The sequence below is a fragment of the Pseudophryne corroboree genome, chromosome 1, assembly GCF_028390025.1.
Source record: "Pseudophryne corroboree isolate aPseCor3 chromosome 1, aPseCor3.hap2, whole genome shotgun sequence".
NCBI classification, from domain to species: Eukaryota; Metazoa; Chordata; class Amphibia; order Anura; family Myobatrachidae; genus Pseudophryne; species Pseudophryne corroboree.
The window spans coordinates 905665202-905692019 of NC_086444.1; the positions used below are offsets into that span (position 1 = coordinate 905665202).

A 26818-nucleotide genomic window follows, 5' to 3' on the forward strand; every position below is an offset into this window, starting at 1 on the left:
CCATCGGCAGCATCAGCAGTAGCACGGTGAGCAGCACTTTGGGGGTGGGGGCACTGTGTGGGGACATGTGTATCTGGCACTGGGGGCATATCTGGCACTGTGGGGCATTTGTATCTGGCACTGGGGGTATATCTGGCACTGTGGGGCATGTGTATCTGGCACTGGGGGCATATGTATCTGGGACTGGGGGCATATCTGGCACTGTGTGGACATGTGTATCTGGCACTGGGTGCATATCTGGCACTGTGGGGCATGTGTATCTGGCACTGGGGGCATATCTGGCACTCTGGGGACATGTGTATCTGGCACTGTGGGGCATGTGTATCTACACTGTGGGGCATATCTTGCACTGTGTGGCATGTGTATATGGCACTCTGGGGACATGTGTATCTGGCACTGTGGGACATGTGTATCTGGCACTGTGGGGCATATCTGGCACTGTGGGGTATGTGTATCTGGCACTGTGGGGTATGTGTATCTGGCACTGTGGGGTATGTGTATCTGACACTGGGGGCATATCTGGCACTCTGGGGTCATGTGTATCTGGCACTGGGGGCATATCTAGCACTGTGGGGCATATCTGGCACTGGGGGCATGTCTGCCACTCTGGGGACATGTGTATCTGGCACTGGGGTCATATCTGGCACTCTGTGGGCATGTGTATCTGGCACTGGGGGCATATCTGGCACTCTGTGGGCATGTGTATCTGGCACTGGGGGCATATCTGGCACTGTGGGGACATGTGTATCTGGCACTGGGGGCATATATGTATCTGGCACTGGGGGCATAACTGTCACTGTGGGTACACGTGTATCTGGCACTGAGGACATATATGTATCTGGCACTGGGGGCATATCTGTCACTGTGGGTACACGTGTATCTGGCACTGAGGGCATATATGTATCTGGCACTGTGGGGGCATATGTGTATCTGGCACTGTGGGGGCATATGTGTATCTGGCACTGTGGGGACATGTGTATCTGGCACTGCTGAGGGGCATATCATGTGTATCTGGCACTGCTGCGGGGCATATCATGTGTAGCTGGCACTGCTGTGGGGCATATCATGTGTAGCTGGCACTGCTGTGGGGCATATTAGGTGTAGATGGCACTGCTGGGGGGCATATCAGGTGTAGCTGGCACTGCTGCGGGGTATATCATGTGTAGCTGACACTGCTAGGGGCATATCATGTGTAGCTGGCACTGATGTGGGGCAAATCATGTGTAGATGGCATGGCTGTGGGGCATATCATGTGTAGCTAACACTGCTGGGGGCATATCATGTGTACCTGGCACTGCTGCAGGGCATATCATGTGTAGCTGGCACTGCTGCGGGGCAGATCATGTGTAGCTGGCACTGCTGGGAGGCATATCATGTGTATCTGGCACTGCTGGGAGGCATATCATGTCTATCTGGCACTGCTGGGGGGCATATCATGTCTATTTGGCACTGCTGGGGGGCATATCATGTCTATCTGGCACTGCTGGGGGGCATGTCATGTCTATCTGGCACTACACTACTGGGGTCATTATGTGTATCTGGCACTGCTGGGGGGCATATCATGTGAATCTGGCACTGCTGGGGTGCATATCATGTCTATCTGGCACTGCTGGGGGGCATATCATGTCTATCTGGCACTGCTGCGGAGCATATCATGTCTATCTGGCACTGCTAGGGGGCATATCATGTCTATCTGGCACTGCTAGGGGGCATATCATGTGTATCTGGCACTGCTGGGGGCATATCATGTGTATCTGGCACTGCACTATTGGGGTCATTATGTGTATCTGGCACTATACTGGAGACATTATGTGTAAGGAACACTACTGGGGGCGTTATGTGTAAGGCTGCTAATTGTGGCCCTCATTCCGAGTTGTTCGCTCGTTGCCGATTTTCGCTATATTGCGATTAGTTGCTTACTGCGCATGCGCAAGGTTCGCAGAGCGCATGCGGTTAGTTATTTTACACAAAAGTTAGGTATTTTACTCACGGCATAACGAGGATTTTTCATCGTTCTGGTGATCGTACTGTGATTGACAGGAAGTGGGTGTTTCTGGGTGGAAACTGGCCGTTTTCTGGGAGTGTGCGAAAAAACGCTGGAGTTTCTGGGAAAAACGCGGGAGTGTCTGAAGAAACGGGGGAGTGTCTGGGCGAACGCTGGGTGTGTTTGTGACGTCAAACCAGGAACGAAACTGACTGAACTGATCGCAATGGCTGAGTAAGTCTCGAGCTACTCAGAAACTGCTAAGAAATTTCTATTCGCAATTCTGCTAATCTTTCGTTCGCAATTCTGCTATGCTAAGATACACTCCCAGAGGGCGGCGGATTAGCGTGTGCAATGCTGCTAAAAGCAGCTAGCGAGCAAACAACTCGGAATGAGGGCCAGTGTACGTAGAGGGGGTGTGAAAAATAAGAATTTACTTACCGATAATTCTATTTCTCGTAGTCCGTAGTGGATGCTGGGAACTCCGTAAGGACCATGGGGAATAGCGGCTCCGCAGGAGACTGGGCACAAAAGTAAAACTTTAGGACTTCCTGGTGTGCACTGGCTCCTCCCCCTATGACCCTCCTCCAAGCCTCAGTTAGGATACTGTGCCCGGACGAGCGTACACAATAAGGAAGGATTTTGAATCCCGGGTAAGACTCATACCAGCCACACCAATCACACCGTACAACATGTGATCTGAACCCAGTTAACAGCATGATAACAGAGGAGCCTCTGAAAAGATGGCTCACAACAATAATAACCCGATTTTTGTAACAATAACTATGTACAAGTATTGCAGACAATCCGCACTTGGGATGGGCGCCCTGCATCCACTACGGACTACGAGAAATAGAATTATCGGTAAGTAAATTCTTATTTTCTCTGACGTCCTAGTGGATGCTGGGAATTCCGTAAGGACCATAGGGATTATACCAAAGCTCCCAAACGGGCGGGAGAGTGCGGATGACTCTGCAGCACCGAATGAGAGAACTCCAGGTCCTCCTCAGCCAGGGTATCAAATTTGTAGAATTTAGCAAACGTGTTTGCCCCTGACCAAGTAGCTGCTCGGCAAAGTTGTAAAGCCGAGACCCCTCGGGCAGCCGCCCAAGATGAGCCCACCTTCCTTGTGGAATGGGCTTTTACAGATTTTGGCTGTGGCAGGCCTGCCACAGAATGTGCAAGCTGAATTGTACTACAAATCCAACGAGCAATAGTCTGCTTAGAAGCAGGAGCACCCAGCTTGTTGGGTGCATACAGGATAAACAGCGAGTCAGATTTTCTGACTCCAGCCGTCCTGGAAACATATTTTCAGGGCCCTGACTACGTCCAGCAACTTGGAGTCCTCCAAGTCCCTAGTAGCCGCAGGTACCACAATAGGCTGGTTCAAGTGAAACGCTGAAACCACCTTAGGGAGAAATTGAGGACGAGTCTTCAATTCTGCCCTGTCCGTATGAAAAATTAGGTAAGGGCTTTTATAGGATAAAGCCGCCAATTCTGAGACACGCCTGGCTGAAGCCAGGGCTAACAGCATTACCACTTTCCATGTGAGATATTTTAAGTCCACAGTGGAGAGTGGTTCAAACCAATGTGATTTTAGGAACCCCAAAACTACATTGATATCCCAAGGTGCCACTGGAGGCACAAAAGGAGGCTGTATATGCAGTACCCCCTTGACAAACGTCTGAACTTCAGGAACTGAAGCCAGTTCTTTCTGGAAGAAAATTGACAGGGCCGAAATTTGAACCTTAATGGACCCTAATTTTAGGCCCATAGACAGTCCTGTTTGCAGGAAATGCAGGAAACGACCCAGTTGAAATTCCTCTGTAGGGGCCTTCCTGGCCTCGCACCACGCAACATATTTACGCCAAATACGGTGATAATGTTGTACGGTTACATCCTTCCTGGCTTTGATCAGGGTAGGGATGACTTCATCCGGAATGCCTTTTTCCTTCAGGATCCGGCGTTCAACCGCCATGCCGTCAAACGCAGCCGCGGTAAGTCTTGGAACAGACAGGGTCCCTGCTGGAGCAGGTCCTTTCTTAGAGGTAGAGGCCACGGGTCCTCTGTGAGCATCTCTTGAAGTTCCGGGTACCAAGTTCTTCTTGGCCAATCCGGAGCCACGAGTATAGTCCTTACTCCTCTCCTTCTTATGATTCTCAGTACCTTGGGTATGAGAGGCAGAGGAGGGAATACATACACTGACTGGTACACCCACGGTGTTACCAGAGCGTCCACAGCTATTGCCTGAGGGTCCCTTGACCTGGCGCAATATCTGTCTAGTTTTTTGTTGAGGCGGGACGCCATCATGTCCACCTTTGGTTTTTCCCAACGGTTCACAATCATGTGGAAGACTTCAGGGTGAAGTCCCCACTCCCCCGGGTGGAGGTCGTGTCTGCTGAGGAAGTCTGCTTCCCAGTTGTCCACTCCCGGAATGAACACTGCTGACAGTGCTATCACATGATTTTCCGCCCAGCGAAGAATCCTTGCAACTTCTGTCATTGCCCTCCTGCTTCTTGTGCCGCCCTGTCTGTTTACGTGGGCGACTGCCGTGATGTTGTCCGACTGGATCAGCACCGGCTGACCTTGAAGCAGAGGTCTTGCTAGGCTTAGAGCATTGTAGATGGCCCTTAGCTCTAGGATATTTATGTGAAGTGATGTCTCCAGGCTTGACCACAAGCCCTGGAAATTTCTTCCCTGTGTGACTGCTCCCCAGCCTCTCAGGCTGGCATCCGTGGTCACCAGGACCCAGTCCTGAATGCCGAATCTGCGGCCCTCTAGAAGATGAGCACTCTGCAACCACCACAGGAGAGACACCCTTGTCCTTGGTGACAAGATTATCCGCTGATGCATCTGAAGATGCGACCCGGACCATTTGTCTAGCAGATCCCACTGGAAGGTTCTTGCGTGGAATCTGCCGAATGGGATTGCTTCGTAAGAAGCCACCATCTTTCCCAGGACCCTTGTGCATTGATGCACTGAGACTTGGCCTGGTTTTAGGAGATTTCTGACTAGTTCGGATAACTCCCTGGCTTTCTCCTCCGGGAGAAACACCTTTTTCTGGACTGTGTCCAGGATCATCCCTAGGAATAGAAGTCGTGTCGTCGGGATCAGCTGCGATTTTGGAATATTGAGAATCCAACCGTGCTGGCGCAGCACTATCTGAGATAGTGCTACTCCGACTTCCAACTGTTCCCTGGATCTTGCCCTTATCAGGAGATCGTCCAAGTAAGGGATAACTAAAACTCCCTTCCTTCGAAGGAGTATCATCATTTCGGCCATTACCTTGGTAAAGACCCGGGGTGCCGTGGACAATCCAAACGGCAGCGTCTGAAACTGATAGTGACAGTTCTGTACCACAAACCTGAGGTACCCTTGGTGAGAAGGGTAAATTGGGACATGTAGGTAAGCATCTTTGATGTCCAGAGACACCATATAGTCCCCTTCTTCCAGGTTTGCAATCACTGCTCTGAGTGACTCCATCTTGAATTTGAACCTTTGTATGTAAGTGTTCAAGGATTTTAGGTTTAAAATTGGTCTCACCGAGCCGTCCGGCTTCGGTACCACAAATAGCGTGGAATAGTACCCCTTTCCCTGTTGTAGGAGGGGTACCTTGATTATCACCTGCTGGGAATACAGCTTGTGAATGGCTTCCAATACTGCCTCCCTGTCTGAGGGAGACGTCGGTAAAGCAGACTTTAGAAAACGGCGAGGGGGAGACGTCTCGAATTCCAATTTGTACCCCTGGGATACCACCTGAAGGATCCAGGGGTCCACTTGCGAGTGGGCCCACTGCGCACTGAACTTCTTGAGACGGGCCCCCACCGTGCCTGAGTCCGCTTGTAAAGCCCCAGCGTCATGCTGAGGACTTTGCGGAGGCGGGAGAGGGCTTTTGTTCCTGGGAACTGGCTGTTTGTTGCAGCCTTTTTCCTCTCCCTCTGCCACGGGGCAGAAATGAGGCGCCTTTTGCTCGCTTGCCCTTATGGGGCCGAAAGGACTGCGCCTGATAATACGGCGTCTTCTTAGGTTGAGAAGCTACCTGGGGTAAAAATGTGGATTTTCCAGCTGTTGCCGTGGCTACCCGGTCTGATAGACCTACCCCAAATAACTCCTCCCCCTTATAAGGCAATACTTCCATGTGCCTTTTAGAATCCGCATCACCTGACCACTGCCGCGTCCATAAACTTCTTCTTGCAGAAATGGACAGCGCGCTAACTCTTGATGCCAGTCGGCAAATATCCCTCTGTGCATCACGCATATATAGAAATGCATCCTTCAAATGCTCTATAGTCAATAATATACTGTCCCTATCTAGGGTATCAATATTTTCAGTCAGGGAATCCGACCACGCCAGGCCCGCACTGCACATCCAGGCTGAGGCGATTGCTGGTCGCAGTATAACACCCGTGTGAGAGTACATACATTTTAGGATATTCTCCAGCTTTCTATCGGCAGGTTCCTTTAGGGCGGCCGTATCAGGAGAGGGTAGTGCTACCTGTTTAGACAAGCGTGTGAGCGCTTTATCCACCCTAGGGGGTGTTTCCCAACGTGCCCTATCCTCTGGCGGGAAAGGGTACGATGCCAATAACCTTTTAGGAATTATCAGTTTTTTATCGGGGGAAACCCACGCCTCATCACACACTTCATTTAATTCCTCGGATACAGGAAAAACTACAGGCAGTTTTTTCTCACCAAACATAATACCCTTCTTAGTGGTACTTGTATTATCAGATATATGCAATACATTTTTCATTGCTTCAATCATGTAACGTGTGGCCCTAGTGGAAGTCACGTTTGTCTCCTCATCATCGACACTGGAGTCAGTATCCGTGTCTGTGTCTGCCATTTGAGGTAACGGGCGTTTTAAAGCCCCTGATGGCGTTTGAGACCCCTGGACAGGCACAAGCTGAGTAGCCGGCTGTCTCATGTCGTCAACTGTCTGTCGTAAGGAGCTGACACTGTCACGCAATTCCTTCCACAAGCTCATCCACTCAGGTGTCGACTCCCCAGGGGGTGACAACTGTATAATAGGCAATTGCTCCGCCTCCATCTCATTTTCCTCCTCAAACATGTCGACACAATCGTACCGACACACCGCACACACACAGGGAATGCTCTGATAGAGGACAGGACCCCACTAGCCCTTTGGGGAGACAGAGGGAGAGTATGCCAGCACACACCAGAGCGCTATATATATATACAGGAATACCACTATAAAATGTGTTTTTCCCTTTATAGCTGCTGTTAGTATAAACTACTGCGCCAAATTAGTGCCCCCCTCTCTTTTTTTACCCTTTTCTGTAGTGCAGGACTGCAGGGGAGAGTCAGGGAGACATCCTTCCAGCGGAGCTGTGATGGAAAATGGCGCCTGTGTGCTGAGGAGATAGGCTCCGCCCCCTTCTCGGCGGCCTTTTCTCCCGCTTTTTTGGTGAGTTCTGGCAGGGGTTAAAATACACCCATATAGCCCTGGGGGTTATATGTGGTGTATTTATGCCAGCCAAGGTGTTTTACATTGCTGCTCAGGGCGCCCCCCCCTAGCGCCCTGCACCCTCAGTGACCGGAGTGTGAAGTGTGCCTGAGTAACAATGGCGCACAGCTGCAGTGCTGTGCGCTACCTTGTTGAAGACTGATGTCTTCTGCCGCCGATTTTCCGGACCTTTTCTTGCTTCTGGCTCTGTAAGGGGGCCGGCGGCGCGGCTCCGGGACCGAGCTCCGAGGCTGGGCCTGTGTTCGGTCCCTCTGGAGCTAATGGTGTCCAGTAGCCTAAGAAGCCCAATCCACTCTGCACGCAGGTGAGTTCGCTTCTTCTCCCCTTAGTCCCTCGATGCAGTGAGCCTGTTGCCAGCAGGTCTCACTGAAAATAAAAAACCTAAAACTAAACTTTCACTAAGAAACTCAGGAGAGCCCCTAGTGTGCACCCTTCTCGGCCGGGCACAAAAATCTAACTGAGGCTTGGAGGAGGGTCATAGGGGGAGGAGCCAGTGCACACCAGGTAGTCCTAAAGCTTTTACTTTTGTGCCCAGTCTCCTGCGGAGCCGCTATTCCCCATGGTCCTTACGGAGTTCCCAGCATCCACTAGAACGTCAGAGAAATATATTTATTTATAGTTTGACAATATGAAGTTGCGAGGCCACTCCCACTTTTCCAGGAGCATGCGCGCCTTCGGCGCGCACATAGAGGGGAGGCGCTTTGACATTTTCTCGTTCAGGGTGCTAGTTGGCCTGGAGCCGGCCCTGCCTATAGCAAAGGGTTGCACAGTACAGTATGCTGACAATCTATAAGTACATGTTCATAAATCAACCAACATTCTGTCTAGTTTGGAAAATTTAGAGGGTAAAAATTTGGGATCAAATGCCTTTCACTACAGTCAAAACCCACACTGGTAGGAATGTTCTTTTCTCCAAAAAATAATCTTGTTCACATTTTTCATTAATATTGTTAGGTTGGTTGTCCATTCTTTCTCCCTCGTCATTGATGCTTGTAATCCAAAATCAGGACTTCTTATTGTAAAAACATTATTTGGATTGCACAGTTTTTAAACAGTTTTTACACAGGGCCTGACCAAGACAAAACCAAGCCAGTGCCCAAATAGATGTTTAATAGAGCAGAATGGAGAATTATGAAGAGTGATCCATAATGGCCAAGTCCCAATCACCTCCTGGCCAACTCCTGTGTAGTAGCAGCAGTCTCGTCACTGTTTCTACTTGTCCTTGCTGCTATGTAATTTTAGATTTTTGTTTACAATTTTCTTGGGATCACTTTTCCATCTCAGTCTAACTACTGTCAGTTTGGCAGAGAAGTTGGCTACATAGATAGCTTAGGTATGTGACAGACCAGAATCAGATTACACGGGTGATTCCTCCGTGGGCTGGATGTGCTTCACGTGGATCTTTCCATGCGGGGTATATCATAATACTACAGCAGTATCAGTTTTCCCATACATGCATTGGGCCTTTGTATGGCTCACCTCAGACAGTGCAATCTTTGTAATGCGCCCAACATGGCTGCCTCATCTCGTACACTTGTGGATGGGATTAAAAATACATGTACCTGATGGTTTTGTTGGGACCTTACTCTGCGCATTAGGACGCTGCAATCACCCCATTTTGAGTCATCTCTTCTAGGGGCAGACTATTCCACCCTGGATAATCCTATGCAGTGTGCCTTACCTGGTACCTGTGAGGGTGGAATACACAACCTGTAGAAGCTATTACCCAAAATGCCTACACCAATCCTGCACTATGCTTACTGAGGGCTTAAGGTTTTCTTTTTATGTCTGTGTATCTTATCTATTGCTGTATTACTTAAATCTTCTGTATTATGTGCATTGTTTTTGATGTCTGTAAAGCGCCTTGAGTCCTGTTGGAGAAAGAGCGCTACATAAATAAAATTATAATTATTATTATTATTATAATTATTATTATTACTTGGACATTGCAAAATTTTAGGCCTGCTCTGTGGGAAACCAGTGGTGCAAAACCGAAACTGAATGTTGATCTGTACATTTAGGAGCGGGATTTTTTGCTTAGATTCTAGATGCAGAAGACTCCAAGATTGTGCACACTAAATATGCACCTACAAATTGATTGTTTTAGGTTTACTGCATGTGGCCCAGCCCTGCTCCTATTGAAGTAGAATTTACTATTAGCAGTGCTGACACAATCTCCAAAATGAAAGCATATATGATTGATCTGGGCTATTGAATTATCCATTTGCGAACAATTTACTGTACCTGTGAAAATGCATTTCATTTTACCTCGCACCACACTATTTTCATTCCTTTGCACACATGAAAAGTGTGATATACACCAGCAAGGTTTTCCTATGCCATAGTATAGTCAAGTGTGAAGAAGTCCCATTCAATCACTAATACTTGTGAAACTGACTGCACAATGGTGAATACTTCTCTAAAAATTGTTTGCACTTTAGAAGGTGGTGAAAAGTTTTACACATCATCAATTTTAATCAGTAAACATTCCAGAAGGATGTAGAGTAGGGAGGACAATCCTGGGCCATTTTTTCAATCCCGGGTATGAGGTTTGAAAAAGTGTCAATCCTGGGATTCCCAGGATACCTGGGATTGGCTTTTCCCTATGTGGCCGCCCCTTCGCCCCGTTCACTTTACTCACCATATATTGCGGGCGGGTGGGTGAAAAACATCCTCCTCCCTCTCCCGGCGGGGGTCAGCGGCGGGTGACGGCGCAGCGTGACCTCTCACTGCACATCACTATGCGCTGGGGAGCCGGGAGGAGGAAGCCGGGCAGAGTCTGAGCATTGTGTGGATGCTCAACGCTGGCCCCTCAATCCCCGGGATTGGAGCTTCCAATCCCAGGATTAAATCCTAGCCATATTTAGGCTTAAATCCCAGGATCCCGCCGATCCCGGGATTGGCCTTCCTAATGCACAGCATGTGATAGTACATTTAATAGAATAAATCATAGAAATAGTTATAATTTGGATTAAATGTTCACTATTTTGGACTATACTTACCATCATATCAATAAAGTTTTTTCTCATAGATGATTATTGCAGGCATTGTTCTGGCAACTATTGGCAGCTGCGGCCAAATTTTCATATCTTACATTTTAAAATTGTCTTTTCTAGAGCGCAACTTATTATTATATTCTATAGAGAAGTACTGAAGGCAGGAGCGTTTTATTCCTTAGTAGAAAAGGCAAACATTTATATGGCCATGTGAAAGCCACTCATGTGCCACTAACACAGCTGCATGGAATGTAACAAATTTTTCGTAACTATCAAAACTTCTGTACCATGAATGTGCAGGTTCTGTGACAAGCAGAAGAAGCTGAAGTGGCCAGCTTCCCAGGATCATAAAATAATTCCATTGTCCTGCAGGAACCAACACATTTCACTATTTCATTAGACAGTTTTCCACACTGTTGGCTGCTAAATTAGTTATTTATTGCACCAAAATATGAATGTATTTTTTATTGTATTTTTTTTATTTTTGTGTTTCTAGAGATGAAGGTCATTATTGGTGGTTAACACCACTCACAAATTCTAGCTCTACAGCGAAACAAATAAATCAAGCAGCACACATCAATCCCAGAGGTGATATAGAAAAAAAACTAATGTTGTGTGGTCATTTAAATGGCTGTTACACAAAACCAATTTTCCTGTTAAACAACATGGAAAAACTATAATTTCCCTAATAAATATGCTTGGTTAAAAAAAAATAATGTGGTACACCGCAGCTATTTATGGACTGCTGAGTAAATTCCACTAATGTTTTAACAAATATCATACTTGGGGACAGATGTATTAACCTGGAGACGGCATAAGGAAGTAATAAACCAGTGATAAATGCTAGGTGATAAACACACCAGCCAATCAGCTCCCATATGTAAATTAACAGTTAGGAGCTGATTGGGTGGTGCATTATCACCTTGCACTTAACACTGCTTTATCACTGGTTTATCACTTCTCCAGGTTAATACATCTGCCCCTTAGGGGTCTATTTACTAAGCCTTGGATGGAGATAAAGTACAAGCCAATTGGCTCCTGTCAGGCTCTGTTTGAAAAATGTCAGTTAGGAGCTGATTGGTTAGTACTTTTTCACCATGCAATTTATCACTCTCCAAATCTTCATAAATCTGGGCCTATATGTGCCATATTTATGGAACAAAGCTTTTAACGGTATTGCATAATAAATTGTCAAACTGTGTAAAATCGTATAATGGAAATGTGGAAAATACCACTAGCCACAGATAATGGTATCACCCGATTGGTTATTAACTTTATCATTACTTGAAGACAAAACAGCTTTCATTTATATAAGTAATGGCAGGTCCAAAACATGCGGCCCATCATAGGTATTTTTAAATAACATTCAAATTGTGGAGGAAAAATATTTTGAGACCATTCAAAATGCATTTGAAGTAACTCTGTAGGTGCTGTGCAATAAAAACGTAGCTTCAAAGAAACAGTCTGTAAATGTATGACAGATTCTCAGGTTCTTGCTCTCTCTGTCGGAACACAGACTTGCTAAGGAAGGGTAACGTTATAAAATAAGGGCATTGTGTTACAAAACTCACACAAAAGATATTCACTGATGGAAAATACAGCAATTCAGATTTCTGAAAGGTTTATAATCCCCTGCTGTATAAATGCGGGTGTTATCAAATCTACATAAAATAACAATATATACTATAATAATGCAGTTTCTCTACAGGGAAATGTTCAGTTCACAATACATTAACCTACTTTTTCTGTCTCCCAGATTTGCATGCACCAAATCCGTACAACAAATAGGTATTACAACGAACTGTATAGTGGGGATTACACACTTATCAGGGAATAGGGAAAGGGAATTGTTTTGTAATATGTTTTAGTTCAACAGCAGTAGGGTCAAAAACAAGGCAATAAAGCAGCTTTTGACCACTACTTGTTACTCTTTAAACTGCAAGGACTGGTAATAGTCAAAGGTAGCGCAGAAATGTGCAGTCAATTATCCAGTTAGACTTTTTTTTTTCTTTTATTGTCTAACTTGACCAATGATCAATCGATAAATGACCATTTCTGAACGGTTACTATGTAGTATTGCACATTTATAATTAGTTAGTAAATAATCTCAAAATGTTTATTCTTACCTACTGCATGTTTTTTGATTATGTATATTTAGACCTCCGAAAATAGTCACAGGAGAAAAATACAGATAAATGCACTAAAAAATTATAAAGTTTCTGGGTAGATTTTTCATCTGACATCTATAGTTTAACAGTGCAATCAGCTATCTTTCAAACTGATCTTCATTTATACTGTAGTTGTATTCACAAAGGAGAAATAATAACTAATTAAAAAGTTTGTCATCCCTAGCTGATCTAATTAAATCAAGAATCTTAGCTAAAGGTAATGGATTCAGCAAGCAGCACTTCTTTTAAGTGGAGTAGGAAAGCTTGTACTTGTAAGTCTCCAAAAACAGGAAAAAAATATTCTGCTAAAGTTATTTCATTCATCTTTGAATAAATAAAGTTAAAGCATAATTCTACTCTATATTTACAAATATCCCCTCTTCCCAAACTGGTAAATGTTGAGGGATGCAGTGATACTTGCCTGGCAACACCTCAACCCTGCCAGTGCTCAAAGTCTACTGCACCGTCTGTGGACAAACAGGAGAATAATGGGCCCTACACACTGGCCGATTACACTGAAAGATATGAACGATCTTGTTCATTAATGAACGAGATATCGTTAATATCTTTCAGTGTGTATACACCAACGATGAACGATGCGCGGCCCCGCGCTCGTTCACCGTTGGTGCTGGCTCATTTAAACATGCAGGCAAATATGGACAATCTCGTCTATATTAGCATGCAGAGCTATGGGGCCGGGTGACGGGGGGGGGATTGAAGAAACTTCACTCCACCGTCACCCTCCCATGCCACCGGGTTGCCCGTCAGCCGTATCGGCTGTCGGGCACCTCGGCAAATGTGTAGGGCCCTTAAGATGTTCAAACTGCATGTTTGTTACTATTACTGAAGGTGACTGAAAGCTTAAGCTCTCAATGCCTTTCCTAGAAACTAATTTACACAGCTAGTTGGAAGTAGAACTGCTTTCAACTGCTGCACCTGTGTATAATGCCCACATGAACCCTTTGGCTCGTAAAATGTGTGTAAAACTGTCTCTGGTACTAGCCAGTGCCTCCTCAGCCACTACCTCACCGCACATCCCTGAGCCCGGGGTGTGGTATACTAGATACAAATGCCACATACTTATTAATTGGTACACTCAAAGTCCCAGCTTTACTAGAAAAATTGTCTTTTAACTTTTAATACCTAAAGCAGTAAGCTGCAGGGATATGATTGCATATTTTTCATTATTTTGCAGCTTTGTATATGCCGTTTCAGTATTATTTTTATAGATAATTGGTATAGTGATGTGGATGAATGATGAGGATTACAAAGTGACATGACTTGTGTAGCAGTTAGCAACCATGTACTGCTAGAAGCAGAACTGAAATGCCATCTTATCATTCCTTACACAATTGGTATGTGCCAAGACACACCCTAGTTTTGGACTCACTGTGCTTGTCATTCAGGTAGTGACTTTGAGTCAATCAGTGACTCACAAAATGGAGCAACACAACAGCATCCTCCCCTTTACTTCACAACTTAATTGTCCCTGACACTGGGGTACATTTACTAAGGTGTGACGGTTTTAGAAGTGAAGATGTTGCCCATAGCAACCACTCAGATATATAACATGGGAGGTCCTCACCCCAGCTTTTGTGCCTGTAGCCACTGCACCACCCTTTCCCAAAACATAATGCTCTAAATAGCTGCCTTTATTTTAGTCTCCCCTCTTGGCACATAGGGGAGGAACTCAATTGTATTTTGGGCACCAACGGAGATATTCAATTGTTTTGCCAATCAGGCCCAACTGCATTATTTTTGCTCACTCCCTCCTGAGGTGGCGAGCAGAAGTCTGCAAAAAATTGTCTGTTTGTGCGTGCTGCCCTGTACTTTGCATGAGTTTAGTCGCTGTATATGTACCTGGTGCATTTGGGTGCAACAAGTACAATACATATCTTGTGATCAGCATCAAATTAATAGCTATGTAGGGTGCCCATTACTTATGGGAGCCCAAAATACAATATTTATTATGTTCTATAGCAGAAAAAAACCTCTGTCATGACAATGTTTTAAATCAGATTTTTGCTGTCTATTTAGTTACTAAGGGGCCTATTAATTATGTTAATTATCGGGAGGCAGACAGCCCCTGATAATTACGTCTTATATTTACGGCCGGGAGCAGGAGCAATTCATAATTTCTCCAGCGCGGAGACAGCTGATCTGAAAATCAGCTGTCTCCACAAATCTTTTCACTGCCGAGTCTGACCTTGAAAGTGCTACTGCCGAGTCTGACCTCGAAAGTGCACCTGCGCTACTGTAGGTTCACAAATGCGCAACTTCCAGCGGAAGGATCCGGACAGTTGTATACAGGGAAGGAACGGTGTGCGAGAACAAACGTCATCTGGTGATGGCGAAAGTTCCCGCAGTTAAGCTCAAAAAATATTGATGAATTTAGGTTCCCATACTAATGTATGAGGGCAGGGGCAGAGATCGGGAGTGAAAGGTAAAAATAAGATATTGTATAAATTAAGTGATGATAAATAGCCCCCTAAAACACTTAACTGCATAAATACAATGTACAAAAAAAACAACATTCTGCAAAGATATGCAGTGTTTTATTTCCTAAACTGGACTGATTCAATCTGTAAGCAAATGAAGCATTTATAAGTACAGCAGAGGGAGCTGTTGCTAACTCCAACTTCAAACAGCATATACAGTGTATTACATAGATAATTACTTAATTAAGCAGACAGAAATATAAGGATTGTTACATTGCAGACCCACAGTACTGCTCAATTAGCAGTATTACGATAATCAAATATTGTCTCAGGACTTGCCTCTGAAATGTACCTGTGAGCAGGGCATACATATAATCCATTATCCTAATAAGAAAGATGTGTGGGTACAATGACACCAAACCCTATAGATTTTACGATAACTCTGAAACAAGCTTAACTGTAATAGGCACTAATCTGTAATTTTAGTAATTTGAATCGTAATTATCATAATGGGTATGGCCATTGTAAAATGTCACCTCATACAACCATACACTGTGCACATTATATACCGTATATACTCGAGTATAAGCCGACTTTTTCAGCACATTTTTTTCAGCACATTTTTCTATGCTGAAAAAGCCCCCCTCGGCTTATACTCGAGTCAATGGCTGCAGCAGACGCCGTGGGCTGTGTGGGCGTCCGCTGCAGCCGGCTCCAGGACAGACACTAGATGTCATTATTGACCTCTAGTGTCTGTGCGCGTTGCTATGGGAGAGACGTCATGACGTCTCTCCCATAGAGATGATCGGGTGCCGGGGAGCGGGGGCTAGACGGAGCGGGCGGACAGACGGAGCGGAGCAGCGCAGCAGCAGAAGAAGCGGTCGGGAAGCAGGAGCGGGGCAGTGGTAAGTATTGTTTTTGTGTGTGTTTGTAAGCGGTGACGGGGGCACAGCGACAGGGGGCAAAGAAAGAAGGGGGCACAACTACTGGGGGCAATGAAAGGGGGCACAACTACTGGGGGCAAAGAAAGAGGGGTCATAACTACTGGGGGCAAAGAAAGAGAGGGCATAACTACTGGGGGCAATGAAAGAGGGGGCACAACTACTGGGGGCAAAGAAGGGGCATAACTACTGGGGGCAAAGCAACGGGGGCATGTTTTGATCTGGCACTGTGGGGGGGATATCTGTCACTGGGGGTATATGTGGCACTGGGGGCACAACCCTAGCAACAAATATTACCCCCTGGCAACAAGCATAACACCTACCGCATGAAACCCCTGGCAACGAGCATGACACCCTGAGCATGAAAACCCCTGGCACCGTACATTTCCCACCCTAGGCTTATACTCGAGTCAGTAATTTTTCCCAGTTTTTTGTGGTAAAATTAGGTATCTCGGCTTATATTCGGGTCGACTTATACTCGAGTATATACGGTAATTATTATTGGCAAATTTGAACTGAGAATGCAAACAAATCAAATGGCAGAATATTTATTTTGGGCACAAAACAGGACATGTCAAGCCTCAAAGTTGCAAAGAGCGTGTCATTGTATATAAAATGCCTGTTAAATGGACATATTTAATAAAGTTGTACAGGTGGAACACAGTTAAAATAAGAATTTACTTACCGATAATTCTATTTCTCGGAGTCCGTAGTGGATGCTGGGGTTCCTGAAAGGACCATGGGGAATAGCGGCTCCGCAGGAGACAGGGCACAAAAAGTAAAGCTTTAGGATCAGGTGGTGTGCACTGGCTCCTCCCCCTATGACCCTCCTCCAAGCCTCAGTTAGGATACTGTGCCCGGACGAGCGTACACAATAAGGAAGGATTTATGAATCCCGGGTAAGACTCATACCAGCCACACCAATCACACTGTACAACCTGTGATCTGAACCCAGTTAACAGTATGATAACAGCGGAGCCTCTGAAAGATGGCTCACAACAATAATATCCCGATTTTTGTAACTATGTACAAGTATTGCAGATAATCCGCACTTGGGATGGGCGCCCAGCATCCACTACGGACTCCGAGAAATAGAATTATCGGTAAGTAAATTCTTATTTTCTCTATCGTCCTAGTGGATGCTGGGGTTCCTGAAAGGACCATGGGGATTATACCAAAGCTCCCAAACGGGCGGGAGAGTGCGGATGACTCTGCAGCACCGAATGAGAGAACTCCAGGTCCTCCTTAGCCAGGTTATCAAATTTGTAGGATTTTACAAACGTGTTTGCCCCTGACTAAATAGCCGCTCGGCAAAGTTGTAAAGCCGAGACCCCTCGGGCAGCCGCCCAAGATGAGCCCACCTTCCTTGTGGAATGGGCATTTACATATTTTGGCTGTGGCAGGCCTGCCACAGAATGTGCAAGCTGAATTGTATTACACATCCAACTAGCAAAAGTCTGCTTAGAAGCAAGAGCACCCAGTTTGTTGGGTGCATACAGGATAACAGCAAGTCAGTTTTCCTGACTCCAGCCGTCCTGGAACCTATATTTTCAGGGCCCTGACCACATCTAGCAACTTGGAGTCCTCCAAGTCCCTAGTAGGCGCAAGACACCACAATAAGCTGGTTCAGGTGAAACACTGACACCACCTTAGGGAGAGAACTGGGGACGAGTCCGCAGCTCTGCCCTGTCCGAATGGACAAACAGATATGGGCTTTTTTGAGAAAAAAACCACCAATTTGACACTCGCCTGGTCCAGGCCAGGTCCAAGAGCATGTTCACTTTTCATGTGAGATGCTTCAAATCCACAGATTTGACTGGTTTTAAACCAATGTGTTTTGAGGAATCCCAGAACTACGTTGAGATCCCACAGTGCCACTGGAGGCACAAAAGGGGGTTGTATATGCAATACTCCCTTGACAAACTTCTGGACTTCAGGAACTGAAGCCAATTCTTTCTGGAAGAAAAATCGACAGGGCCGAAATTTGAACCTTAATGGACCCCAATTTGAGGCCCATAGACACTCCTGTTTGCAGGAAATGCAGGAATCGACCGAGTTGAAATTTCTTCGTGGGGCCTTCCTGGCCTCACACCACGCAACATATTTTCGCCACATGTGGTGATAATGTTGTGCGGTCACCTCCTTTCTGGCTTTGACCAGGGTAGGAATGACCTCTTCCTGAATGCCTTTTCCCTTAGGATCCGGCGTTCCACCGCCATGCCGTCAAACGCAGCTGCGGTAAGTCTTGGAACAGACATGGTACTTGCTGAAACAAGTCCCTTCTTAGCGGCAGAGGCCATAAGTCCTCTATGAGCATCTCTTGAAGTTCCGGGTACCAAGTCCTTCTTGGCCAATCCGGAGCCATGAGTATAGTTCTTACTCCTCTACGTCTTATAATTCTCAGTACCTTAGGTATGAAAAGCAGAGGATGGAACACATACACCGACTGGTACACCCACGGTGTTACCAGAACGTCCACAGCTATTGCCTGAGGGTCTCTTAACCTGGCGCAATACCTGTCCCGTTTTTTGTTCAGACGGGACGCCATCATGTCCACCTTTGGTAATTCCCAACGGTTTACAATCATGTGGAAAACTTCCTCATGAAGTTCCCACTCTGCCGGGTGGAGGTCGTGCCTACTGAGGAAGTCTGCTTCCCAGTTTCCATTCCCGGAATGAAACACTGCTGACAGTGCTATCACATGATTTTCCGCCCAGCGAAAAGTCCTTGCAGTTTTTGCCACTGCCCTCCTGCTTCTTGTGCCGCCCTGTCTATTTACGTGGGCGACTGCCGTGATGTTTTATCCCACTGGATCAATACCGGCTGACCTTGAAGCAGAGGTCTTGCTAAGCTTAGAGCATTATAAATTTACCCTTAGCTATATTTATGTGGAGAAAAGTCTCCAGACTTGATCACAATCCCTGGAAATTTTTTCCTTGTGTGACTGCTCCCCAGCCTCTCGGGCTGGCCTCCGTGGTCACCAACATCCAAAACTGAATGCCGAATCTGCGGCCCTCTAGAAGATGAGCACTCTGTAACCACCACAGGAGAGACACCCTTGTCCTTGGATATAGGGTTATCCGCTGATGCATCTGAAGATGCGATCCGGACCATTTGTCCAGCAGATCCCACTGAAAAGTTCTTGCATGAAATCTGCCGACTGGAATTGCTTCGAAGGAAGTCACCATTTTTTTACCATGGCCCTTGTGCAATGATGCACTGATTTTAGGAGGTTCCTGACTAGCTCGGATAACTCCCTGGCTTTCTCTTCCGGGAGAAACACCTTTTTCTGGACTGTGTCCAGAATCATCCCTAAGCACAGGAGACTTGTTGTCGGGATCATGCTACTCCGACCTCCAACTGTTCCCTGGACTTTGCCCTTATCAGGAGATCGTCCAAGTAAGGGATAATTAAGACGCCTTTTCTTCGAAGAAGAACCATCATTTCGGCCATTACCTTGGTAAAGACCCGGGGTGCCGTGGACAATCCAAACGGCAGCGTCTGAAACTGATAGTGACAGTTCTGTACCACGAACCTGAGGTACCCTTAGTGATAAGGGCAAATTTGGGACATGGAGGTAAGCATCCCTGATGTCTCGGGACACCATATAGTCCCCTTCTTCCCGGTTCGTTATCACTGCTCTGAGTGACTCCATCGTGATTTGAACCTTTGTAAGTGTTCAAATTTTTTTTTTTTTTTTAGATTTAGAATAGGTCTCACCTAGCCTTCTGGCTTCAGTACCACAATATAGTGTGGAATAATACCCCTTTTCTTGTTGTAGGAGGGGTAATTTAATTATCACCTGCTGGGAATACAGCTCGTGAATTGTTTCCCATACTGCCTCCTTGTCGGAGGGAGACCTTGGTAAAGCAGACTTCAGGAGCCTGCGCAGGGGAAACGTCTCGACATTCCAATCTGTACCCCTGGGATACTACTTGTAGGATCCAGGGGTCCTGTACGGTCTCAGCGTCATGCTGAGAGCTTGTCAGAAGCGGTGGAACGCTTCTGTTCCTGGGAATGGGCTGCCTGCTGCAGTCTTCTTCCCTTTCCTCTATCCCTGGGCAGATATGACTCTTATAGGGACGAAAGGACTGAAGCTGAAAAGACGGTGTCTTTTTCTGCAGAGATGTGACTTAGGGTAAAAAACGGTGGATTTTCCAGCAGTTGCCGTGGCCACCAGGTCCGATGGACCGACCCCAAATAACTCCTCTTCCTTTATACGGCAATACACCTTTGTGCCGTTTGGAATCTGCATCACCTGACCACTGTCGTGTCCATAAACATCTTCTGGCAGATATGGACATCGCACTTACTCTTGATGCCAGAGTGCAAATATCCCTCTGTGCATCTCGCATATATAGAAATGCATCCTTTAAATGCTCTATAGTCAATAAAATACTGTCCCTGTCAAGGGTATCAATATTTTTAGTCAGGGAATCCGACCAAGCCACCCCAGCTCTGCACATCCAGGCTGAGGCGATCGCTGGTCGCAGTATAACACCAGTATGTGTGTATATACTTTTTATGATATTTTCCAGCCTCCTGTCAGCTGGCTCCTTGAGGACGGCCCTATCTATAGACGGTACCGCCACTTGTTCTGATAAGCGTGTGAGCGCCTTATCCACCCTAAGGGGTGTTTCCCAACGCGCCCTAACTTCTGGCGGGAAAGGGTATACCGCCCATATTTTCTATCGGGGGGAACCCACGCATCATCACACACTTCATTTAATTTATCTGATTCAGGAAAAACTACGGTAGTTTTTTCACATCCCACATAATACCCTCTTTTGTGGTACTTGTAGTATCAGAAATATGTAACACCTCCTTCATTGCCCTTAACGTGTGGCCCTAATAAGGAATACGTTTGTTTATTCACCGTCGACACTGGATTCAGTGTCCCTGTCTGTGTCTGTGTCGACCGACTAAAGTAAACGGGCGTTTTAAAACCCCTGACGGTGTTTTTGAGACGTCTGGACTGGTACTAATTGTTTGTCGGCCGTCTCATGTCGTCAACCGACCTTGCCGCGTGTTGACATTATCACGTAATTCCCTAAATAAGCCATCCATTCCGGTGTCGACTCCCTAGAGAGTGACATCACCATTACAGGCAATTGCTCCGCCTCCTCACCAACATCGTCCTCATACATGTCGACACACACGTACCGACACACAGCACACACACAGGGAATGCTCTGATAGAGGACAGGACCTACTAGCCCTTTGGAGAGACAGAGGGAGAGTTTGCCAGCACACACCAAAAACGCTATAATTATATAGGGACAACCTTATATAAGTGTTTTCCCTTATAGCATCTTTTTTATATATTTCTAACGCCAAATTAGTGCCCCCCCCTCTCTGTTTTAACCCTGTTTCTGTAGTGCAGTGCAGGGGAGAGCCTGGGAGCCTTCCCTCCAGCCTTTCTGTGAGGGAAAATGGGGCTGTGTGCTGAGGAGATAGGCCCCGCCCCTTTTTTCGGCGGCCTCGTCTCCCGCTCTTAACGGATTCTGGCAGGGGTTAAATATCTCCATATAGCCCCCGGAGGCTATATGTGAGGTATTTTTAGCCAAAAATAGGTTTTCATTGCCTCCCAGGGCGCCCCCCTTCCAGCGCCCTGCACCCTCAGTGACTGCCGTGTGAAGTGTGCTGAGAGGAAATGGCGCACAGCTGCAGTGCTGTGCGCTACCTTAAGAAGACTGAGGAGTCTTCATGCCGCCGATTCTGGACCTTCTTCTTGTTTCAGCATCTGCAAGGGGGCCGGCGGCGAGGCTCCGGTGACCATCCAGGCTGTACCTGTGATCGTCCCTCTGGAGCTAATGTCCAGTAGCCAAAGAAGCCAATCCATCCTGCACGCAGGTGAGTTCACTTCTTCTCCCCTAAGTCCCTCGTTGCAGTGATCCTGTTGCCAGCAGGACTCACTGTAAAATAAAAAACCTAAGCTAAACTTTTCTAAGCAGCTCTTTAGGAGAGCCACCTAGATTGCACCCTTCTCGGCCGGGTACAAAAATCTAACTGAGGCTTGGAGGAGGGTCATAGGGGGAGGAGCCAGTGCACACCACCTGATCCTAAAGCTTTACTTTTTGTGCCCTGTCTCCTGCGGAGCCGCTATTCCCCATGGTCCTTTCAGGAACCCCAGCATCCACTAGGACGATAGAGAAAAGAGATGTTGCTGAACTCTACACCACAGCACATACAGCCCATATGATTGTTCAAGCTGAAACCAGAATTAACATAGGGCCTAATTCACTAATGATTGCAATTGCAAAGCTGTTAGCAATTTTGTCAAAAGCCAGTTAACCTAGCAGTACGTTTTGAGTAAACCAGAGTACCCAGAGGAAAGCCACACATACACAGCAAGAACATCATACTTGCCTACCTGACCCTCTCCATGAGGGAGAAAATGCTCAGCTCCTGGACTTTCCTGGTAATGTATGATTGCCATCATCTGTGGTGAGCTAGTTAATTGCTAAGAAAGGTGTTTCACCACAGGTGATGGCAATCATACATTACCAGGAAAGTCCAGGAACAGAGCATTTTCTCCCTCATGGAGAGGGTCAGGTAGGCAAGTATGAAGAACATACAAACGCTACACGTATGGGTAATGACTGAAAATTGAACTCATGATCTCAGAGCTGTGAGGTAGTAATGCTAAACACTACACCATCTATACTGCTCAATCCCATTGATTCTGATACTGAAATTATATTAGACCCAAAAGCAAACAAACCAACTGATTGCATTCGCATAGTTTATTGGATTTACAGTCCCCAGCGAAACCTCACACTCCGTGCAGTGTTACATTATACAGTATAGCTGACTTACAGAGCAGTTAGTTAGCAGCTAAATCTAATTTCCTTCTTGTGCAGATACTGACAAGAGGGCTATGCAAGCAGAAGACAGGTGACAAGACAGGTGACATCAAACAGGATGAAATACAACACAAGGCAGCATGAAAATCTAATGAAAGTAGTGAAATCTGGTCGCATAATAAAGAATACAGACGGCCCTACTTACCACACATGTGGTAGATTTATGCATTGCTGGAAAATGTGACGGCACATTGTAATAAAACAATAGTGCATCCAAACAGCTCTATAGTGATACTGGCCGATACAACTGATCAAATGTTGCTTGGTATGGTATATGCAGACTGCTTAGCGAATAGGGGCTTTAAATAATTCTTTACACATGAAAGGATATGGGTTTGTTGTTGTTAAATTGCTGACACTTTAAAAATACAGTACATACTAAAAATGAATACAAATAAATAGTCTTAACTAGCACAGAACATGTAATTTAAACCTAGAATCCTAACTTGGGACCTCACTGTTTGAGTGAAAAGCACAGTCCGTCCTATCAAAAGAACAGCTAGCATGTATATTACATATGAGCTCTCCCAATACACAGACACGTGCATACATACATACATACATACATACATACATACATACGTGTGTGTGTGTGTATATATATATATACATACACATAAATACATACATACACACACACCTTTTTTGCTGCATGTGGTGGTAATTAAAATAAAACCCTTCGTTCCATTACACAAACCAACACAATTATTTTTATAGTTGCATCATTATTATTATTATTATTATTATTATTATTATTAGCATAATAATAATAATTATTGTTTTTTTATTAATTATTATTATTATTATTATTATTAGTATTAGTATTATTATTATTCCAGTAACTGGTTCTATTTTTCCATTCAGGGATAAAATTCATTCAGAAAATGGCAACAACAGAATATGCATTTGTTAAAATGAGCATCTCCGAAGCCGAGCCCCACAGTATTGTAACATGGCCAGTCCTGGAGACACAGCAATGTCCTTCATAGTATACAGTATAGAGCATCAGAGGAAACAACCATATCCATATCATGAGTAGGATATTCAACTCGGAAAGGTTTTCATTCCAACACCCTACTCTATGAAATCAGAGTGGGAGAAACAAAACCCTACACATATCAGGACCATCTAATGATGTCACTTATATAGGAATCAATGACTTTCTCCGGGATTTTGTTTTGTCCAGAAATTCTCTGGTTCACAATATCACTAATTAGAGGCGTGCAGGGTTGGTATCCGGACTCTAGGTCGAAACTGTCTAGGTCAACACAGATTAGGTTGACACAGATTATGTCAACACCTATTGGTCGACATTGAGTAGGTCGACACTGCCATTAGGTCGACATGAACAAGGTCAACATGAGTTTTTCACATTTTTCCCCCATTTTTTGTATTTTTTTATACTTTACAATCCACATGGACTACAATTGGGAACGGTAACATGTGCCGATCGCAGAGGTAGTGGAGCGAGGCACCTAGCCCGAAGCACGGCGAGCGGAACGAGCCAATGCGAGGGGGTACGGTGCACTAATTGGGGTTCCCCGTCACTTTACAAAGAAAAGAACACCAAAAAAAAAACCCTCATGTCCACCTTTTTCCATGTCGACCTACTGGCCGTGTCGACCCATTTCCTGTGTCGACCTAATGTGTGTCTACCTAGACACTGTTGACCCTGAGTCCCATACCCTGCAGGGTTACCAGTAAAGTTTTGTATGTGTGTTGTATGCATATACAAGTGAGTTGGTGACATTCTACTGTGTCTCTATTACTATTACTTTCAAGCTGGTATATAATAACAGCCGTGTCCCACAGCATATAAACAGTATACTGTATGTCTACTAGTGTTCATGAAATATATGAAGTGTTACAAGTTCCTCTATCTACCTATAAAACCATGTCTCCTGAAATGCTAGCTACGGTAAGTATCATCACAGGGAACTTTATGAATAATGCATTTTGAAGTATTTCATTGAATAACAGATTACATTGCAGCCCAGTAATGTGTACATTTATTCAAAATCCTTTATAGCTCACCCATTTAAAGGACAAATATGCTTGGTGGGTCACGTTTAAAAGCCATGGTTCTCATTAAGGTAAGGGGGACAATAATAGTTGATTAATGATATGATGCCATGTTTTGTATTTCATTTGCATTAACTTAGTAAAATGTATTCCTCTAGAATTGTGATGAATTTTGACAAGATAAAAATGCCCTGATGCACCCACTGGTAGAGTGGGTCACAAGCAAGAAACAAGATTATTAAAGTTCATTTCTAATGCACTGATAAAATGAGTGGAGACTGACAGTACGTAGCAATAAGATTTGCCTCTATAATACAGTTCTGATTTAAAAATCTTGACAAGGAGGTTCTGTCTGATCAAATAATTATAAAATGGAATAATTTGCAATAACATTCAATTCTCCATAGCTGGAATTTACTGTTGTGCACACACATTTAAGTTAGACATAAAACTGATGTGAGTGACATCTTGATAGTATGTTGTATACAGTATCACCTGGAGTGGCCCCTGTGTGTGACCGATGGCCCCTGTGTGTGACCGTGTGTGACCGCACATCAATCATTTTACACTAAGGCATATAATCTGACACTTTGATGGCTGCTTGTGTAGCTTTCTACTCTTTCCTATTTCATATACTATTGGGATTTTATTTCCAATAGATGCATGCATTGTTAGTTGAAGCAGGTTATGGCTTTAACACATACGTGTAACATACGTGTAACTTAAAACCAAAGTGCCTCACCAAATAACCATCCTGTCCCCTAACTCCTTGTAAGATCTATAATACATTGCTATACAGTCCTACAGTGCTAGACAATCCTATACAGTCAGTGTATACTCACAGAGAGTGGAATTGGTGGCAGTCACTGTGAGATCCCCCAGCCACGAAGGAACTACTCTCCGCAGGCAGGACCAGCACTCCCTTGGGCTGTGGCAGTGGAGCCCACTGACCCCCATTTCTTGCCAGCCAGCCCCCGTGTTCTCCCAGGTCCGGGAAGCTGACCCTGGCAGCGGGCAGCTCCTTGCATTTCCTGCCCTTTGCGGACATACAGGAATCCCCAGGGCGTCTGGGGTGGCACAGCAGCAGCAGAGGACACCGTCACCTGATCCGGAGCAGGACGGGGATGATGAGAGCGCAGTGCTGGGTGCAGGCAGCAGTGACCGGGGCAGGGATGCCACTTTCGGCGGGCAGGGATGCTGCTGCTGGGAATGTGTGCAGCTGGGTACCAATAGAGGGACTGCTGGAGAGTGATAGGGAAGGGGAAGAGATAGAGAACCACTAGCAGCTGTACTCCTGCTTCTCTCCTCCCCCCTCCCTGCTCTCACTCCTTCCCTCACCGCCCGTCTCCCTCTCTATTACTCAGCCATCAATATAAGTCCTGCCTGGACGACATCATTACTCAGAGACACAAAGTCACACAGTAGCAGCACAGGGACAACTGCTTAGTCCATCAGGGGGGGAGAGGGACAGACCTGCTGCTGTCTCTGTGGTCACACACACAGTAGTGTCACAGGCCACCTCTCCAGGGAAACTTTTTTTTTTTTTTACAATTTGTTTTACTATTGTGAAGAAATAATGAGTTGACATATAGATGTGACTTGATACACCTAGTATTTTTATGTCATGGTGCTAGAGCAGTGGTGGCCAACATGTGGCTCTTGAGCCACATGTGGCTCTCTTTAGTCAAATGTGGCTCCCAACACTCTAAAATTAAATTATGTGACCACAACAGATAAAGAAACCGCTACACTCCAGCCAGACACGCAACATCACTACAGGGACTGAAAACTGAAGGAGCCAGATACTAGCGGTGAGACACCCACTGGAAAACAGAGGACACATAAGGGGCTGCCATTGCACGAGTTGGTGGGGGGGGGCTGTAGTGATGCATGAGGGTGGGCTAGAGTGACACAA

At 45.6% G+C, this 26818-nt stretch overlaps 1 protein-coding gene across 1 annotated transcript in view; it reads right to left on the reverse strand.

Annotated features, from left to right (window-relative positions):
• The window catches only part of TRPC3 (transient receptor potential cation channel subfamily C member 3), a 423006-nt gene extending 396786 nt beyond the window's left edge, over positions 1–26220 (reverse strand). Inside the window, exon 1 of the mRNA XM_063920258.1 lies at positions 25746–26220. Coding sequence (XP_063776328.1) covers positions 25746–25951 — 206 coding nt within the window. The 5' untranslated portion in view covers positions 25952–26220. The remainder of the gene's footprint in view (positions 1–25745) is intronic.
• Positions 26221–26818: the final 598 nt, after the last annotated feature.